This window comes from Medicago sativa, chromosome 2, assembly GCF_051527215.1.
Source record: "Medicago sativa cultivar Bolivia chromosome 2, Bolivia_mono, whole genome shotgun sequence".
Taxonomy (NCBI): domain Eukaryota; kingdom Viridiplantae; phylum Streptophyta; class Magnoliopsida; order Fabales; family Fabaceae; genus Medicago; species Medicago sativa.
This window is the reverse complement of record NC_140750.1, coordinates 72,303,391-72,324,487: the sequence shown is the minus strand read 5'-3', so window position 1 is coordinate 72,324,487 and position 21,097 is coordinate 72,303,391. Positions and strand designations below refer to the sequence as shown.

The following is a 21,097-nucleotide window of genomic DNA, read 5'->3' as shown; positions in this document are numbered from 1 at the left end:
TTCCCACCTTTCAAACGACAAAATCCATTCCTTAAAAAAACGGTGAAATACTTATAATCAAAGGAATAATCGAAAAAGAAAAGATAAACTACACCCAAAAGAAGGAATCTTGAATTTGAGGATGAATGAAACTTACTCATTTGAAGAACTTACACAAGAAGATATTCCTATGGTGAGAATTGACTTTCTTAAGCTTAGGATTTAGTAAAATGATTTGACTTTCTTAGACTAGAAAGTGTTGGGTATTGACTAGGTTGATCAAGAATCACTAAAGGTTATTTAGAAAAGATGGTTCTTAGAGGCTAGAGTTTGATTTACAATTTTGTGCTACGATTTGAGAAAGAACGGGAACAATTATATTTTAACCATTTAAATATGGTAAAAGACTTTAACACCATCACTCAGGGAGATCATCGCATAAAAGAATAGAAAGGTTAGGTTCTCCACACTAACTTAGCTCGCACGACAAGTTGGGGTCTTTGCATAAAGAGAGTTAGCAGAATCAAAACAACATAATTAGGTTTTTACTGTATTCATAAGAAATGTAGATATGAATGTTAGAAATGGAATGACGTTTGATTCACTTCAAAAGGAGTTGTACAACCCAAGATATGATCAAATACTAAGCTAAGGTCAGTCAGAAATCTTATACTCTTAGAAAACTAATTCAATTATCTACATATTTGTACAACTCAAGATATGAAAAATGCACCAAATGTATAGAACTAGATCACTAAAGAAACACCTTAGCACTAGATCTCATAAATTTTTATTGCTTATCTTGCTTTGGGGGGGGGGGGGGGGGTTCATGTGTTGTATGCTCATGTTGATTTTTGATCTAGGTCCATCTTTGCGGCCGCTAGCTCTTGCTGATTTTGGGTTTTTGTCGATTTAGGCCCTTTTTTGAATTGATTATGTTTGCACTATAGCTCCACCTGTTGATTGTCTTAGGGATTTGTAGTCTATGTTCTGGTCGGTTGATCGCTTATGTCTCGACATTGAAAGTTAGCGTCTAGTTTCAAGTTTTTGGGGTGACTATGGTGCCCTCTCTGGTGGCTGAGTGATTTGTTTTTGGGGAATGGTGGGCCGATCAATTTTACTTTGAGAATGTGGGGGGCGGGGGGGGGGGGGGGGGGGGGGGGGGGGGGGGGGGGGGTTTCATGTGTTGTATGCTCATGTTGATTTCTAATCTGGGTCCATCTTTGCGGCCGCTAGCTCTTGCTGATTTTGGGTTGTTGTCGATTTAGGCCCTTTTTTGAATTGATTATGTTTGCACTATAGCTCCACCTGTTGATTGTCTTAGGGATTTGTCGTCTATGTTCTGGTCGGTTGATCGCTTATGTATCGACATTGAAAGTTAGCGTATAGTTTCAAGTTTTTGGGGTGGCTGTGGTGCCCTCTCTGGTGGGTGAGTGATTTGTTTTTGGGGAATGGTAGGCTGATATCGGAAATCAATTTCTAAAAATTTGTTATTTGAGCATGTTGTTGTGTATTCTCTAATGGACTGAGGGTCGATTGGTGGTGGAATCTAAATCAGCAACATATTAACACTAATGTGAAATCACAAAAATATGAGTTTTACGGACAGCTCGTCTAAAGCATAGCATAACATTAACCATTTTAATTTTTGTTGCATCTATCAAAAGAAGCTTTATAAATTGGAATTGTTAAAATTTTATCTACAGTTTATGAATATTTTTTAAATTTATTTACAATTTTACCACCCAAAAGTTTAAGGATAGATATAATGAAATGAATAAACATAAAAAAGAAAAATTAAGTTTACACATATATAAACTCTCATAACGGCCACATATATTTACAGTTACATTTGGAAGTTTATATTGTTATGTATAATTGAAGCAGATAAATATAAAATAGGGGAATTAGTCACTTTAGTCCCTGAATCGGAAGGGATTCGTCACTTTAGTCCCTAAATGCAGATAAATTGCAAAATAGTCCTTGAATGTAGACTTTGTTAGTCAATTTAGTCCCTGAATGCAAACTTCGTTAGTCAATTTAGTCCCTGAATGTAGACTCCGTTAGTCACTTTAGTCCCTGAAATTGACCATGCAGATACTGTTTTGCAATTTCTCTTCATTCAGAGACTAATGTGACGAATCCTCTCCCATTCAGGGACTAAAGTAACTAATTCCCCATATAAAATATGTCAATCCATATCAAGTTTTTGTCTTCCTCAGATGTCGGCGTGCCTTTCTTCAGTCCATTTTTGTCACAACTTGGGGTTCTAGGTAGCGTGTTCAATTCATTTGAATTTGATCGCCATTTTTGTCTTCTTCACACTGTTACCAATTCTTAGAATGAATGTGTGGTGATCTATGTATTAAGAGAGTAATTGAAGTGACATATAAATAAATACACACACGTCTAGTACTAATTTCTGTTGGGTTATTTTGACCACAAGCTTAAGATGTCTGTACTCTGTATTATTGTCCCATTGGTGTAGGGTTTGTGTTTGGTTGTTTTCTTTGTGATCTTCTCAATGCATGGTCTTTCCTGGGTGTTTAGCTTTGGGGCCTCGAGGCCATGTGTATCTGTGTCCTTTTTAGTTTTTGGTTTATGACGTGTTTAGTAATGATATTTGAGTAGTCATTTGGTGACAACTTTTATGATAATCTTCTTTTTTTCTCTTTTTATTGGTTAAAAACAATAGAGAATAAGAAAAAAAAAAAGTAAGAACATAATGTGAGCACAATAAAGAAGGTTATCTAAAAATTGTCATAAAATGGTTGTATAAGTACAAATATTATTTCTCTTTCTGCTATACAAATAAAATTAAAATGTTTCATGTTTCCCATTTTGGAAAGAAAAAAATTCAAATCCTACCTCGGATAGATATGACTCTTGATAAGAGTTTTTAAAGACGGGTGTCTTCTTATAGAGAGGACTCATCTTTAGTCCTCTTTATAAATTTTTATCAAGAATATTATTTATCAGTGTCCTCAAGGCATACATCAACAAGCACTAGTTAAAGATTTAAAATGGGGGAATATTAACCAGTAATTGGGGGAATATTAACCAGTGTCCTCAAGCACTAGTTAAAGATTTAAAATGGTAACTTTTTGTGAAAGTTTGTGTAATAAAGTGTATTAGAAATTGAAAACTTTAACTTTTTTATGGATTAATTACTTAATTTAGAATGCTTAAAGAGTATTCCGAAGATACTGGTTTCTTATTCCCTTAAAAAAAAAAAAGACCCAAGTACTTATATTCAAAAGTATAACAAGCTCTAAAAACAAACATAAATGATAAATGAAAACACAAATACAAACCCAATACAGACACCATAATTACTGTTCCTTTATACTTGCATTTTTTTTAAGGGAAATGTTAACTTGTGCCCTTAAGGCACAAGTTTAGAAACCAAATGTAGAAATTATGTATTAGAATATTTGCATTAAATTTAATCTTTAATGTTTTAATGAATTGAATGCACAAAGTTTAAGAAAATATTTCTTTTTTTGGTTTTCTTAACATGTGCCCTAAGGGCACAAGTTAACACTACCCTTTTTTTTAAAAAAAAAAACATTTTCTTCTCTGGCCTCAACACATCTTTCTCTGCCCTCTTCTTTCACACGCCTCTCTCTCTCTCTCTCTCTCTCTCTCTCTCTCTCTCTCTCTCTAACGACCACCAACATCGTCACCGGTGTTGGCTTTCTCCGATCTTATCCACACTGTCATTTGCAGGTCTGAACGGGTCGTCATCGGACGTGAGGAGATGGTGGGAAGGCGGTGTTGCGAGAAGGTCGTCACCGTCGTGGTTGTGGTGACCTGAGTGGGTCTGGTCGCGTGAGGGAGAAGCGGGCCGGCTGCGTAGCAGATTGATGGTGTTGAGGACGGTGGTGAGGACGGCGGTGGTGTTGTGGAGGATGGTGGTGTAACATGTGAGGCCGATGGTGGTTAGGGAGAAACATGAAAACGCAGAGAGGAGAAAGGAGGAAGATGAAAGAGAGAAAGTGCAGCTGAAAAATCAATTATGCCCCTGCACTTCATTGGAAATTACAAGAATGTCCATGGTGTTGTATTTGTGTTAAAATTTGTGTATCTAGTTATCAATGCTCAAAAACAAATTAGTTCACTTGAGTTACTTGCATTGCAAGTTAACTCGGGTTGACTAAATAAATAATTGGGGGAGAGCGATAGAGACATGGTATAAGCAAAAATTATAGGAGAAGGATAGAGAAATAGATGCCATTTTTTTTTTTTTGTTACAAAAGAGATGCCATTTTATTTCAAAGTACAACATCATTAAAACAAAATTATAAAAACAACACAAAATAGGAATCAAATGATGTTATATTATCTACGGGACATTTTCTAGAGAGTATACCCCCACATTACAGTAACGATTTATTTTCCATGGCTCCAAAGTTCTGCATCGTATACAGGACTAAAGTATTCATGTTCAAGTAATATAGAATCTTCATTTGGAGGGACATATGAGCTGTCTATTATAAATGGGTCTGTCCAGAAATTTTCACTCACAGTCTCCATGTATGCATCCATAAAAGGAAGGTCAAAGTCATCAAAAAGAGAAGGATTTTCATATGATATTGTAGTAGCTGCAGTATCCATTAATGCTATGCAAGAGGATGCACTTGTAGATGGTTGTGAATATGGTGGACTCGTAATATTGGAATCACTGTTGTTCTCTAACATTTCTCCAAGTTTATTGGGTTTTTCCATTGTAGGGTGATTTTTTGAATTTGAGTCTTTGGCTTTTTTCATTCCACGTTTAGCGTTTGACTTATTCTTTATAAGAGTCTTTTTTATGGTGGTGTGCCAGTAGTTCTTTATCTCGTTATCTGTTCTCCCTGGTAAATTTGCAGAAATCATAGTCCATCTGCACAATTAATATAAATCATTTGGTCATCATTTAAAGCCATAATATCATGTACTAGTATAAAATAAATCAACTCTCCTAAAATTTTAACGAAAATGCTAACGAGTACTCTTAAGACATTAGTTAGAGTACTAAAATAGTAAGTTTATATAAAAATTTGTGTAATTATTACATTGATAAAAAGAACAAGTTGCATTTCCATGACAAAATTTCTTTTAGTAGAATTCTTAAACAATGCCCTTAGGGCACTTGTTATCAAAATCTTTTATTTATTTCTAATAATCAAGCAAAAAAAGCAATCTAACACACTTCGAAGAAAAGTAGTATTGCATGTCCATTTTATATAATCAAAGTTTGAATGCATATTTTTCGCCATTTTTTTATTCACGATTTCATTAACATAAGAGAAACAATATAAAATTATCATGGACATTTAAATCATAAAGAAATTAAATTTAATAACAATTAAATTATCGTTGGCAATTAAAAGTGAATTTTATACTTAAAATTATAAAATTAATGACAAAATAATTAAATTTAGTTATCATTGATATTTAAATCATAAAGAAATTAATTTATTTTTCTTACATGGTTGTTCAAAATTAGTATATATCATAAAAATATTTCCTTATGTCAAAATAGATTAAAATGTAGTGCATATGTAATTATTAAAGGAAGGGTTGTAATTCAAACATTTCATAGAGGAGGAGAGTATAAATTTTACTTTTTAAGAGATGGGACTGTAGACTTTAACATAAGAGGGGAGATGAGTGTAATTCAAGTTTCTCTTAAGAGAGATGAGTGTAATTTACTCTATATTGTATTAAGCATGTTTAAGGAATACAATCATTAAATAATGTGAATTTAGTTAACGTTTTTCATATTAAAGACCAACAAGCACCAATAATAGATAAATAAAGGAAGGCACTTCACAACCAATACCACAAGACACCCACCCCTTGCTCCTAGGATCAAACAAGACCCCCAATCCCAAACGAATTGTTTGTTTTTTATAGTTGAGATCAAAGAGTATGTTCTAAGATGTGGACAAACATATATTTTGCCACTAGGAAAATTTCACATGTATAAAGACTGGTGGGACAATATTAATGTCTATTCACTTTATCATATTCATAAACAGAGGCCAGTACCCTCTCCTTCAAATAGAGAGAGTTTTGAAGATGTGAAATATGCCAATCTCAGGTGATGTCATAAAGAGATATGAATTATCCTTCATTATTCTCGGGTGATCATGTGGGGTTGAGGCATCTCCAACCATGTCCTATAGAGGTGTGGGTGATCATTTGATATGTGAGATGTGTGTTACCGTTATTTGTAACTCTTGAGTTAGAGTATTCTAGAGTGGTACACAATTTCGGAATGAGTTATATAATCATTGTAATGTTACTTGAGATGGTGAATACATTATATTGAAGTGTTTTTGTGGATGTAAGGAAAAGGGTGTCGACAATTGCGGAGTCATGATCCTAACATAGGGTTCAAACTTTAGAGTTCTCGAGCTTCTTGGGTTAATGGTGCAAAATATAAAATAATCAGAGGGTTCCGGATGTAAAAACGTAGACACTTTGTCTTTGATAGATTTTAAGAAAAGAAAACGAGGAAGAAGATTGCTATATATGATAGGCAAGCAATGAGAAGGGCAAACGATGATAGCAAAATGAAAAAAAAATATAGATACAATAACTTTTTTGGAGTTTTTTAGTGAAGAATTATTTTGTTGGGAAATCAATTCATCAAATTATCTATCCATTAAGTGTACGGGTGTAAATTCAACAGATTTTATTGATAGTTACGGCGAAAAATTTCATGAAAACTTTACGACATTCTATTTGTTAAATAGCATTCCTAAGTTATATCCATATCCTCTCTTGATTTCGGTCAAAGAAGACATTCGATTGATATGATAGGTTTACACAAATATCATTATTGTGTTGATATGTACGTACCTATTACCCAATTTTTCATGAAGTTTGATGATAGTCTCTTCTTCTTCATGACTAAAGTTCCCTCTTTTGATATCTGGCCTTAGATAGTTCAACCACCTTAGTCTACAACTCTTCCCACACCTTTCAAGACCTGCAAACAAAATCTCTTGTGATTAAAGCACTGAATTCCAAGATAGCACAAAAACTAAAAGAAACCCAATCTATATGTCACACAAATTATTAATTGTAATAATTTTTTTATACCTGCAAATTTAGGTAGTTGTCGCCAATTCCAACAGCCATACCTAGTTACATAAGCAATCAACTTTTTGTCTTCCTCAGGTGTCCATGTGCCTTTCCTTAGTCCATTTTTGTCACAATAAGGGGTTCTCACCATATTCTCTATAGGCTCGTTGGTAATAGTTTGTCCTACTTCTACCAATTCTTAGTATGAGTGTGTGGTGTGTGCAGTTCGATGATCTATATATAAGAATTTAAGAGAGAACACTCGAAGCACATAGAGACATATCTATATGTCTAATGTCTATAAGTAGTACACCCTCCGGTCACTATTATAAGCAAAACTTTATATTTTAGATTCATTCAATTAATAATGTATATGGTCTTTATTATAGACCATATACATCATTTAATGAATGAATCTAAAATGCAAAATTTTGCTTATAATAGTGAGCGGAGGGTGTACGTGTTTTCTCTTGTGAGTTACTCACTCACGTTTTTTTATGAAAGAAAAATTAAAAACACCAAAATCAATGAATTTAGTTGAAAATACTACTCCTATATTTTAATGGGTCTTGCTAGGAAGCCAAAAAAAGAAAGTTTTAAATTGAAAATATATTAACATTTTTTTTTTTAGATTTTTGAGGAGTTGACTGCACAACTTTAATTAATGTTCTGAAGACACCGCGGTAAACAATTCCTTATTTTAATACATCCTCCGTTCCATATTAATGCATATATTTTTATCTTTGTCATACATACTAATGCATATTTTTTAATATTTTGAAAATATTCATCGAGACAAATCCAACAACATCTTATATATTATTTATTTTTGTATATTGGTAGAAAAATATAGTCAAAGTATGTCAGGTCAACAATTCACATTGTTAACTATGTCATTTAATATGAGACGAAGAGAGTAATCAAAAATTGTTAGACATTAAATATTTTCAACACTTATAATTAACACTCATTCACCACTTAATTTTTTCTTCATGTTTTTCTTCTTATCAAAACACTTATCAATCAAATTGTGATTATGTTTCTTCTCTCTCAAATTAAACATGGGGTGTATTAATGTACATCATTTTCCAAATAAAAAACGATAAACACTTTTAAATGGGCTGGTACAACAGGAGTACATTAGGAGTTTAGGACCACAAGTTGATACGTCTCCGCCACAAACAAATAACAAGCGTTCTAACTAAAGCATGTGTTGCATGTACGTATCCAAAATAATTCTCTCAAAGTCATCAAATTATCAGAAACCTTTGTTCTAAATATAACAGAATTAACAACAACAAAAAAACTCATAATTTTATTGGCCAGCATTTTGATCACAAGAAAAAACTCTTGGCTGGCAGCCTGTCGTCGTACTAGTACTACTACCAGTGAGTGGTTGTGTGTTGATCTATACAATAATAAGATATAATAATTGAAGGAGAGTACATGTACCATATTTTTGGAGTTAGGTATTGGGGAGAATCTCACATCAAATTTATTTGAAGACACACTCAAATAAAAAATAAATAAAAAGAATTAAATGATTTGACTAAATTATTCTTCTTTTAAATATATTTGTGTGTGTATTTAAATAAATTTAATTTGAGGTTTGTGTCAGAGTAAAGAGGAATGATATTTTGACATTCAATTTTAAACAACATTTTAGGGACAACCTTTTTCCTCCATTCTTATTGGACAATAACAATAGAGAGAGAAAAAGGAAGAGAGGGAATAAAGGTATAATGAGAGTATGAAAGAGAGTTGTAACAAAAGTTGTTGAAAATTGGTTGTCAAAATATCGTTCCTCCAGAGTAAAATTGCTCCATGGACATGATTAGTGTTTATGGCATACTATTTAGTTGTATACAAAATGATGCGTTAAATAAATGTTTGACAATTATGAATGTTCAAATTCAAATACAGATGTTGAAATAATAATGCGCTCAAATGGGTATATACACTCTTTTATTTTGACAAAAACAAAACGATATTCATTCATTCAAATTGATAGATTACATTAGATACAAACATCGCTAAAAACGTAAAGGGTGAATCTGCAAACAAACTCACAACATTCAAGTTAATAATGCGCTCAAATACGTGTTAAAGAATATATACACTCTTTTCTTTAACACTCACTATAACATCATATTTTTATTGGATGAAATCTTATATGGATTGCACCACTCTAGCTAGACTTCGTTTCAAAAATGAGAAACTCACTTTAATTTTAATTAATAAGAGAGTAAATAAAAATAGTGTTAAAAATAAAGTGTTCATAACACTTCTTTTTTCATGTTGTCGAGAAGAAGAAAAAAAATGTATTTTTGATAGACATGCATGTGATGTGATATGTCTACTAATTTCTTTCTTCTTCTTTTTTTTTTGGTACAAATCTACTAATTTCTTTAATGTGATGTGATATGTCTACTAATTTCTTTACTTAACGATCACAAGTTTTTTTTCATTAAATTTAAATAAAAAGAAGAAGAAGAAGAAATAATCACGAGTATTGAATTTTTGGGTCATATGGGAGACGCCTCAGATGTAAAACGTGTTACACGGGGACATGTTTATTCCGTTCTCAAAATTTGTTTTAGTTTTTAAAATCATTTTTGTTTTTCCTTTTAAAAACTAGAGTTAAATATATGTTTTTATTTAGTCTTTATAAGTATATCAATTTTTTATTTTAATTTCTATCAAATTTTGTTAGATTTTTAGTTCTACAAAAGTTTCTAATTACCACTCTTGGTCTCAACTTTTTAGTCAACTTATTTTAGTCTTCATATTTTCTAATAAAATTTACTAGAAATTGGTAGAATATTATGACACTCTCTAAAAAAAAAAGATTTTTTTTTTAACAAAACATGAATTAAATATGAATTTCTAAGCTTAAAAATTCATGTTTTGTTAAAAAAAAAAATTTTGGGAAAACTTCATCAAAAAATATGAGTACAAAACATGAGTTGACTAAAAATAGCAAACAAAAGTTGTGACGAATTTTGTTTTGGAAGGACTAAAAGGAAAAATTGATATATTTATAAGGATTAAAACGTATTTAACTTTAAAAACTAAAAAAGTTAAAATTGATGAGAGTTGTTTTTGCTTTTCAAAATAATAATGATATTTATATAATTATTTTGAAATAATTTCAAGATAACATTCTTCTTCTCTCTTTGTATTGAACAAAAACAATAGAGAGAATAAAAGAAGAAAGAAAATAAGAGCACAACGAAAATATACAATAATTGTGTAGAAATATCATTTATCTTTTAAAAATGAATAAGAGTGTGTATTTAATATGGGTTTTGCTATATACCACGACCAATTTAGCCTACGAAAACCAAGAATATACACGTGTTCCTTTTATACGGAAAGTGAACTGGCCGTTAATTCTGCACCGGCTGGAATACAAAGAGGGGTAGTGATTGTAATTAAGCATTAGTAAACTGTTCGTAGGAACCAGCATTTTCCATTTAATAATGGTACATTTGTAATTTTTTTGATTTTATGTTTTATAAATCCAAATTAGTTCATGCATGTAATGAGCTTTCATCGTAGTCATAGCAACTTCCTCTGGTCTTATTTATAAGAAAAATTTGGATCAACAAAAATTGAGTCAGAATATCAATTTTTGTTGATCTAAATTTCTTTTATAAATAAGACTGGAGAGAGTATTAGACAAATACATCCTCCGGTCACAAATATAAGCAAAAATCCATGTTTTAGATTCATTTAATAAATGATGTATGTTGTATACGATAAAGACCACATACATCATTTATTAAATGAATTTAAAACATGAATTTTTGCTTATATTTATGACCGGAGGGTGTATGTTTTGCAAGGCGACAAGAAATTTCATGTATCACATATAAGCATTATTCATGCTTGGTTGACATTTCAACTCTACCTATCCAGTTTTCATGTGCTTGGTTGACATTTCAACTCTACCTATCCAGTTCTCATGTTTTTCTCTAAGGAACCAAACTGCATCGTGTTAAAAGATTACTTTTGTTCCATAAAAAAATATTACTTTTATCTTTTATCATTTGACAATATTCCTGTAAATATTAAATATATTATAAAACTTCTGAATAAATTATTATAAGTATAATTTGAGACATTAAACTTGTTTCGACCTTAATTTCATACCATTGTGTTCAAGAGATATTATCCGTATTGGATTTTGTATGGTATGAGTCCTCACGGATTTATACACGTAAACTAAGAATATACACGTATTAGCCTATATTGGTGTCTTATTAATGGTGTCTTATTAAGTTAAGAAGTGTAGATGTTATTTATAAACTACTCGTAGTCTATATTGTCGGACATTGTGAAACTTTTTGGTGTACTGGAACAGTAGCCTCCTAGTCGAGGCTAAAGGATCCCTTGAGCTTGGTATAGGTTCGACCTCTTCCTGGTGTGTCAATGTTCGGACCTCAAGTTTAGAACATTGCATTTATAAGATATTGTCCGCTTTACACCTTGTTAAAGGAGTCTCTCATAGGGTTGAAGAGCATGTGCATTGTTTATAAACTATCTTTAGACTCATTTTCAAGCAACAACTATTTTTTTCGATTTACTGGAACAAAATTTATTTAAGATCAACAAATAAGTTAAAAAAGAAAATTAACTGTTAAAAACATAAGTAAATCTCAAGAAATTTAACGATAAAAAATCATTTAGCATAGAAAAGTATAACATTTAAATCAACATTGTATAAAATTTTCAAAGCAAAAAGTTTAAAATTCATTAATATATAGAGTTTTATTTTCAATTGTGATTTGAAATATATGTGATTATTTTTTATTATTGATTGGTAGAAATTACGATGTATCATTTTCATCAAAATATCATTCAATTCAATGGATTAACATTTTGGTGAGCATTCGCTTAAAATTGCACCTTTTTCAAAGTAAAGTGCAAATGATTTTTTTAGTTTTTAGTTTTTTAAAAACATATTTTCCATCTCGTTGGGTCGAAGAACTGCACACTAATATGAGATGAATTGCAACTTAGAAGAAGAATGATAGCCTTTGTAGATTTTCTTTTGCGTTTCTCGTCATGTTTTATTTATTTTTTCCTTTTTTATAGATCCAAGTCAATTTGATTTTGCAATAACTTATTAAGTCTTTCTAAATTTATATTTTATTTAAATAAATGAAACGATAAAAATCATTGAAAACTCACAAACATAGATGAAGAAGTTGAGTTTAAACTTTGAATACGACGTTCAAGCTAGCAATTTCCGTATTCTTACCATATAAACTAAGATTTGTGAACAAGTCTTTCCAAATTCTATTTGATAAAAATTATTGCTTGATTATAGGAAAATATTTTATAGAGTTTGATAACTTGCTTATAGATTTTGATAATTTATTGCGCGTTTCACATATTCTTTTCTAAAATTAATTTGGCTTGCTTGTGTATGAGTTATTTGGAAGAAAAGGAATAATCGAGTTTTTAATCAAAAGGCATCAGCATTAAACCAGTTGACAGACAAGGTAAAACAACTCTCTTTTCAGTGGTTAAAGGCTTGTCTGTCAACCTCGTTCTTTCAGCTATCATGACTGGTGGAGACATCCTCTTCTATGCATGGGAGTTGTACTGTAATTTTGTTGTTTTTCTTCTAGTTATTATTTTGGTATGTTTTTTCGAGACTCCAGTGATTTGACTTTGTACAACCTTTAAGTGGTTCTCTTTTGCACGCTTTGGGCGAGATGAATCACTTTTTTTGATCAATTAATTCCATTTTAGCTTGTTTAAAAAAAGTTTGATAACTTGCTTACTCGATTCTATAAAATACTTCTCACTTTCTCAGATTTACTTAAATATTAGTATAATGGATTTTTTCTGGTATAATCGATTTCTGATTAATATCTAAGATTAATGTGTTCTCTCAAAAAAAAAAAAAATCTAAGATTAATGTGTATATTTTTTTTAGTCTTCTCTTCTTTGATATAGAATGCGTGTCCACTTCTCATCCTTTTCAAAACTCATTACAATAAGGCACAATAGTTAATATGAAAAGTTTGACTCTTCTACCATTTACTATCATTTATTTGACTGTTCCATCAATTTTCTAAAGCTTCGTTGCTCATTGAAGGAAGACTCAAAGAGCCATGTTCAACACAAGGAAGCCATGGTTCTGGCTTCCTCTTCTTGGCCTCATCTTCTCTTTACACTTCCATCATTCCCTTGCAGCTCTAACTACCATCACTGCAAATCAATTTCTCTCAGGTGATCAAACTCTAGTCTCTGAAGGAGGAATCTTTGAATTGGGTTTCTTTAAACCAGGTAATTCTTCTAACTACTACATAGGAATATGGTACAAAAAGGTCTCTGTACAAACAATTGTTTGGGTAGCCAACAGAGATAACCCTGTCTCTAATAAAAACACTGCCACCTTAAAAATTTCAGCTGGTAATTTAGTTTTATTGAATAAGTATTCAAACCAAGTTTGGTCAACAAACATGAGTTTTCCTAAGTCAGATTCTGTTGTAGCTATGCTTCTAGATAGTGGAAATTTTGTTTTAAGAAATAGGCCTGATGATGATGCATTAGATCCTCTGTGGCAGAGTATTGATTATCCAACAGATACATTTCTTCCGGGTGGAAAAATTAAGTTGGATGAGAAAACAAAGCAACCTCAGTATCTCACTTCATGGAAGAATATGGACGATCCTTCAACGGGTCGATTCTCTTTGGAACTAGACCCTAAAGGAACAAATTCCTATCTCATTCGTTGGAATAATTCTGAAGAATATTGGACAAGTGGACCTTGGAATGGACAAAATTTTAGTCTTGTTCCTGAGATGAGGTTAAATTACATTTACAATTTTTCATTTGTGTCTAACGAGAATGAGAGCTATTTTACTTACTCATTGTATGACACTTCCATAATATCTCGGCTTGTGATGGATATCTCAGGACAGATTAAGCAATTAACATGGTTGGATAGCACCCAACAGTGGAACCTCTTTTGGTCCCAGCCAAGAGCAATATGTGACGTTTATTCTTTCTGCGGTGCATTTGGGAGCTGCAATGAAAACTCAAAGCCTTTTTGTAGTTGTTTGAGAGGTTTTGAGCCAAAGTCGGTGTCTGAATGGAATCTGGGGGATAACTCAGGTGGGTGTCTTAGGAAAACAAGTTTGCAATGTGAGGGATCCAATCCCTCTTATAGGGATAATGACGCGTTTCTTGCAATCCCCAACATGGCATTACCTAAATATGCACAATTTGTGGGGCTAGGGAATGCAGATGAATGTGAATTAACTTGCTTGAAAAACTGTTCATGCTCTGCTTATGCATATGATAGTAATGGATGTTCAATTTGGGTAGGAGACCTCATTAATCTGCAACAATTGTCTTCTGATGATAGTAGTCGAAAAACTTTATATGTCAAACTTGCAGCATTAGAATTACGTGATGCTAGTAAAAACAGTAATCAGGCGAGGGTGATTATTGGTGGTGTTGTGGGCGGGGTTGTTGGCATTGGGATACTCTTATCCCTTCTACTGTTTGTCATGCTTAGGCGAAGAAAGAGAATGCTTGCAACGGGAAAGCTCTTGGAGGGTTTTATGGTGGAATTTGGGTATAGGGATTTGCAAATTGCGACCAAGAATTTCTCCGAGAAATTGGGAGGAGGAGGTTTTGGTTCTACTTTCAAAGGAACGGTAGCTGATTCAAGTGTGGTGGCAGTGAAGAAGTTGGAGGGGATTAGCCAAGGAGAGAAGCAGTTCAGAACAAAAGTGAGTATAATAGGGACAATGCAACATGTTAATCTTGTTCGGCTCCGTGGATTCTGCTCAGAAGGTACCAAAAGGTTGCTGGTTTATGATTACATGCCAAATCGTTCCTTGGATTTCCATTTGTTTGGGAACAATAGTTCTGAGGTGTTGGGTTGGAAAATGAGATACCAAATTGCTCTTGGAATTGCTAGAGGACTAATTTACCTACACGAGAAATGCGAAGAATGTATCATACACTGTGATATAAAGCCAGAAAACATTCTCCTTGATGCTGATTTTTGTCCAAAAGTTGCAGACTTTGGTCTAGCTAAGTTAATTGGACGAGATTTCAGAAGAATCCTTACAAACATGAAAGGATCAAGAAGTTATGTTTCCCCAGAGTGGATATCTAGGGCTGCTATCACAGCCAAATCTGATGTTTACAGTTATGGAATGATGCTTTTTGAGGTTGTATCAGGTAAAAGGAATTCTGATCCATCTGCAAATGACCAAAATACTTTCTTTCCAACCTTGGCTGCTACAGTAGTTAACCAAGGTGGTAGTATCCTTACCCTTTTGGACCCTAGGTTGGAGGGAAATGCTGACATTGAGGAAGTGACTGAAATGATAAAAGTTGCTTCTTGGTGTGTCCAAGAAAATGAAACTCAGAGGCCAACCATGCGTCAGGCAGTTCAAATTCTCGAGGGGACCTTGAATGTGAATTTGCCACCAATTCCAAAATTCAATCAACTGTTTGTAGATAACTAAGAGAATTTGCTCTACCAAATTCACAGGCCAAAAGGTATGCCTCAACATCATCTCAGGCCAAAAGCAATATCTCATCATTTAGCTTCAAGTCTTTGTTAGAAAATTAGGATGGTTTATTGTCTCTCTTGTTAGCTGTTACTTAAAAAAAATAAAAAATCATATTTTGATTTTATTGTAATGTATGGTTTGAATAATGAGATTATCTTTCCAAGTTGGTCCTATATCCAATCAAAAGAATGTTATTTTACATAGCTATTATTGTACTCATTAGTATCTATGATATAGAGGGGTGGTTTGGTTTGTGACAGATTTGTCTAAAATGAGGGAGTGTTTTAATGACAATAGAGCTTCTTAGTAAATTTAGAGTGTTTTAAATCTTGTTGAATTTTTCACCAAAAAGAAAATATTGTTATACTAATTTTTGTACTTGGTTTTTTTAAGAAAGAACAACAATTTTGTTCTGAGATAACAATGAGCCAACAATAATAAGAAAGGAACCGTGTTAGAAAATAAAGAATCACATCATAAAGGATTCAAGATTATAAAGGTTATCCAACTGAAAGAAACTTCATTAGAAAGTTATCGGCTTATCGCATTAGAAAACTGATATTATAATGAAATTTAAAATTGGAACTAGCCATCATAAAAGTACCTTATGAAGCATAAAATGGTTGATGTCTCAATAGGCAGTAGGAAATGTTAGAAAGTAAAGATGATCAGAATGGAGCATCAGAAATACAAAGTAAGCTTCAGAAAATCCATTCCAAGACGACTAAATATATTAGGAAGCTGAAATCATAAAATAGCTACTTGAAAATTTGTCTCAAACACTGTGAACGTTTTCATTATAAAGCATGCATCAGAATGTTTTCATTAGATAACACTACGTTAGAAAGCTTACATATTGAAATAATTAGAAAGGCTTTGAATAAGCTAGTAAGTTACCTCTGCCTCTCTCAAGTTTTTATGCAAGTGCTTAAACATGTTATATTATAATAATAAGTTTGTCTATGTAATAGTTAACGTGCAAAGAACAAATACTGCAAAAATTTCAAATTCTCATTTAATTCCAAATTGCATGTGATAAGTACATTCCTTGTCAAACACAAGGGGATTTTTTTGGTTTTGGAATTCACCGAAACCAAAGTCTTTGGCAATCCAGTGCGTCCATCACGATATCCTCACAGCTTCGGCCCTTTCGACCCGCTATGGAACTATCTCTCATTTGGCTAAAGTAGCATAATTTTTACTTGGTTATCGATCAGCCTCTCGATGCGGGTGACTTCACTCGGCTTTCCTAGGCACTCCTCCTTATGCGGGCATATGATAGTAAAGCTTTTCATAAGTAGACTTTCTTAACCTGCTGCTACAGAAGCATTTAACAATTAGGCATTGTTAGTTATATCTAAAATGCTCAAATAGAAGAGAGCACATCAGAGGGCGAAAGCGTGAAACAAAAACGAGCGAAGGTTAGTATGCGAAAACTTGAGAGAAAATCAGGTGGTAAGTAAGAAGGACCTTAATGAAATTGCATATATGAATCAAATTACTCTCTATGAATTAACTATGGGTTAAACATGTGTTTGTCCCAATAAAATGGTTCTCTGTGAGGATCCATTTAAATCTTCGAGAAAAATCGGAAGACCCAATTTAATCTCTGAAAAAAAAAAATCAATTTTAGTCTAAAAAAAAACAGGGACAACCTAATCCGTGCTTTCTTTATACTCTACTTGATCGATGAATAAAAGATAAAGAAAATAAAGTGAAAAGAAATTAAGATGATTATTTAATAGGGGGCCAAAATCGCAAAAGTTTAAAACTTAGGGGGCGAAAAGTACAGTTTAGTCTAAAAATAATAGGTTGTTGGCACAAAACTACAAGCATCCGAATTTAGGGTCATGTGAATTCCCTTTAATTCATTGAAGGATAGTCAAATCCAAAACAATTGAATACGAGGTAGACGAGTCTTTCTCAAGTCGACTAAAGTTTGCGTCGTAGAAATATTAGAAGTAGTCAAAAACATTTGGAACTTGACAATTCACCATTTTATTTGTGTTCTATGTTTATAGTACCACTAACCGAATCGGCTATCGACATGGAGGCACATTCAAAGACAATGTTGCATGTGTGGATAAAAACAAAACAAATCGTGAAATAAGACGAAACATGCCAGACGTGGGACGTCTCATATATCAAACAACTTGAAGAAACACATTAACCAAGAGAATAGCTAGTCAATGATGGATTCGGTTTGCCATGATGCATTGACCAATAGAGTTAGTCTTGTCCATAAATAACACACTTGCATATTTCATTCAACACCCATAATTAATCAATCAAACTATTTTTGCAAATTTGTAATTTATCTTTAAGTTTTACCTTTTACTTACGCAATATTTAATTTCACAAATTTCTTAATTTACACTTTGGAGGAGTTAAAGAACTCATAACTAAAGGACGTAGTTTTTTCCTCATTGTAATCGTTTAATTTGACGCACAAAAGTAATTACAATTAAGAGCTATTAATTGTTCATTCAACTAACTTTTAAGTTCGACAACATATATATGTGTGGTCCTTTCAGGGTTGTCAGTTTTGGGGATATTTGTATTTCTTGGTGGTCCTTTTTCGTTTTGGATTGTGATGTATGTGTTGTTATTCAAATAGCTTATCTGTCTTTGTTAGTTTCATCTCTTATGAGTTATTATGACCACAAATTTTGAATTATATCCGCTTCAAATATATATGCGTTCACAACATAAAAGAATCAATATGAAGCCTTTGCTTATCTCCCCTTTTGGTAAACCCAAAGTTCATCTCTTACAAATCTCTTACCTTCTCATGTGTTTCCTATCCCATGAATCCCTCCACCGAATGTCACTTACCCTTCCCCAAGAGTCCCCTCTTTTAGTTTTCCAAGATTCACATTTTTTACTGAAAATTGATGTAGAATACACAATTTATAGTACAGTTCGACCTTACACACCAAACATGACATGCCGCGCCCCGTGCACAACATACAGTTGTTTATGACCACCACGTACACCCCCACACGTGACGTGGTGTTGATAATCAGCAAACCCAAACAACATAAAAAATGACCATGTGCCCCACACATGGTACCACTCGTCTTGCACATGGGACATGTACGCCATCCAAAGAAACAGCTTTTTTAAAACCTCTATTACAGACTGAAGAGAATGATTAGCTTTATGATGAGAATGATTAAGTTTAGACAATAACTTGCTGCGCAAGTAATAGAAGCTAGGGCTTTGTTATGATATTGCATGCACATACTATGATATGATGCTCCTTAGTTTGTCTATATAAACCTATTGTAATCATTCAATAATCAATGAGAATTCACTTTCATTCATTTTTCCTTGCTTCCTGATATGGTATCACGCGCCTTCTCTCCATAAGAGAAAGGTTGTTACGATCCATAACGGTTTTGTAACCGTTTTTTCTCCGCTGCATTTTTCTTCTCCGATCATCATTTTGATCGTTGATTCTTGCTTTTTTCGGTGTTGATTCTTGTTTTCCACCGTGATTCTTGCTTCTTGTGGTTGTTTCAACCTTTGCTACGCCATTGATTTTCACAGTTGCACCTTTTCTCGTTCTTCTTCATCTTCTTCATTGAAGCTTTTTCATACTCTGTTTTTCTGCAACTTGTTTCTTCTCTGAATTTCCATGGCGCCTCGTAACTCTTCTCCTGATACTGAATCCGTTTACTTTGTTCATCCTAGTGAGAATCCTAATTCTCTTTCTATTACTCCCAAACTCACCGGTTCAAACTATATTGCCTGGAGCCGTACGGTTGAACGTTCTCTGGGAACGAAGAACAAGCTTGGCTTCATCAATGGTACAATACCTATGCATGATGAAGATGATTTGAACCGTTCAGCTTGGGAAAGATGTAATCATTTGGTGCAATCCTGGCTCATCAATTCAGTTTCAGAATCCATTGCACCAACTGTGGTTTTTTGTGATACTGCTCTTGAGGTTTGGCTTGATTTGAAAGAGCGTTTTTCTAAGATTGATCGTATTCGTATTGCAAATTTGCGTTCATCTATCAACACTTTGAAACAAGGTGATAAAAGTGTTTTGGATTATTTTACTGAGATGAAATCTCTTTGGGAAGAACTTTCTTCACACAGACCAATTCCAAGTTGTGTTTGTGTTCATCAGTGTCACTGTGTAGCCTCTAGAACTGCAAAGATTCATAGAAATGAAGATCAAATCATGCAGTTCCTTACTGGCTTGAATGATCAGTTTTCTGTGGTTAGAACACAAGTGTTACTTCTTGATCCTCTTCCTTCCTTAAACAAAGTTTATTCTTTGGTTGTTCAAGAGGAGAGTAATCATGCTTCCATTCCTTCTCTAAGTGTTACTGATGATACCTCTATTCAAGTCAATGCTTCTGATACTAGAAGACCTCAAGGGCGTGGCAAGAGTTATTCACAAAACAAACCTTCTAGGTTTTGCACTTTTTGCAATCGTACAAATCACACAGTTGATTTTTGCTATATGAAACATGGATATCCCAATGTTAATAGGGGGCAGCCTCGTGCTAATGCTGCTTCTCATGAGGATTCAGATGCTGGTGCTTCTTCTTCAACTGGTTCTAGTGCTTCATCAAGTTCCAATCTCAGTTTTTCTCTAGAACAGCTGTCTCAACTTGTCTCTCTGCTGCAACAATCAAACTTAGTTGTCTCTGCATCACCCACCCCTCAAGCAACCTCTAACCACATTGCAGCCACTCCTACTCTTTCTACCAGCATTTCTGCTACTGAATCCTCTGCAGGTATACCTGTATCTATCCCTCTTTCCTCTTCATTGAAACCTTCCTTCTGGCTTGTTGATTCAGGTGCTAATGAGCACATATGTTGTGATTCCACTTGTTTTACTTCTTTCTATAAAATTAAGCCTGTCCATGTTTCTTTGCCCAATGGTAATATTGTTCTTGTTCATTATGCTGGAACTGTTGAATTTAACTCTAAATTTTACCTTAACCATGTTCTCTATTCACCACATTTCTTACTCAATCTCATTTCTGTTGCCAAGTTGTGTGAATCCTTGACTTGTTTCTTTCACTTTTCCATTGACAAATGTCTCATACAGGACCAACAATCTTTGAAGATGATTGGTTTGGCTAAGCAAATGGATGGCCTCTACAAATTTTATCCTTCTAGCAAAGACTGCAATTTAGAATTGTCTAGTTCCAAAAACATATCTTGTAATGCTGTATTACCTCCTCATTGTAATAAATCCCATACTTTTGTTCCCAATAATGCCTTATGGCACTTCAGATTAGGGCATTTGTCTTCTCAAAGACAACAAATTATGTCTCTTTTGTATCCCTCTATCAAAGCTATCAATAACAAAGATGCTTGTGATTTGTGTCATTTTGCAAAACATAAACATTTACCCTTTAATACTAGTACTTCTCATGCTTCAAATTGTTTTGATCTCATTCATCTTGACATTTGGGGACCTATATCTACTGCATCTGTTCATGGACACAGATATTTCTTAACCA

At 33.3% G+C, this 21,097-nt stretch overlaps 1 protein-coding gene and 1 pseudogene across 2 annotated transcripts; one reads left to right on the top strand and one right to left on the bottom strand.

Annotated features, from left to right (window-relative positions):
- Positions 1-4,184: 4,184 nt before the first annotated feature.
- LOC146950430 (uncharacterized) lies at positions 4,185-7,310 on the bottom strand. The gene is made up of 3 exons (XM_085746356.1): positions 7,075-7,310; positions 6,832-6,961; positions 4,185-4,864 (listed from the first exon to the last, which is right to left on the bottom strand). Exons 1-3 carry the CDS (start codon positions 7,205-7,207, stop codon positions 4,372-4,374), a joined length of 756 nt encoding a protein of 251 aa, XP_085602482.1. The 5' UTR covers positions 7,208-7,310; the 3' UTR covers positions 4,185-4,371.
- A 5,737-nt stretch (positions 7,311-13,047) lies between these two features.
- Positions 13,048-15,811, top strand: LOC146950429 (G-type lectin S-receptor-like serine/threonine-protein kinase At2g19130 pseudogene; annotated as a pseudogene). Its single transcript, XR_015027535.1, has one exon. The product of XR_015027535.1 is annotated as a G-type lectin S-receptor-like serine/threonine-protein kinase At2g19130 pseudogene (transcript).
- Positions 15,812-21,097: the final 5,286 nt, after the last annotated feature.

Excerpts from the sequence above, each read along its gene's own strand:
- LOC146950430 (XM_085746356.1), bottom strand. The coding sequence starts at position 7,207 with ATGGTGAGAACCCCTTATTGTGACAAAAATGGACTAAGGAAAGGCACA. Across the intron at positions 6,962-7,074 it reads ACAACTACCTAAATTTGCAG|GTCTTGAAAGGTGTGGGAAG; the intron begins GTATAAAAAAAT and ends TTTTGTTTGCAG. Across the intron at positions 4,865-6,831 it reads CATGAAAAATTGGGTAATAG|ATGGACTATGATTTCTGCAA; the intron begins GTACGTACATAT and ends TTAATTGTGCAG.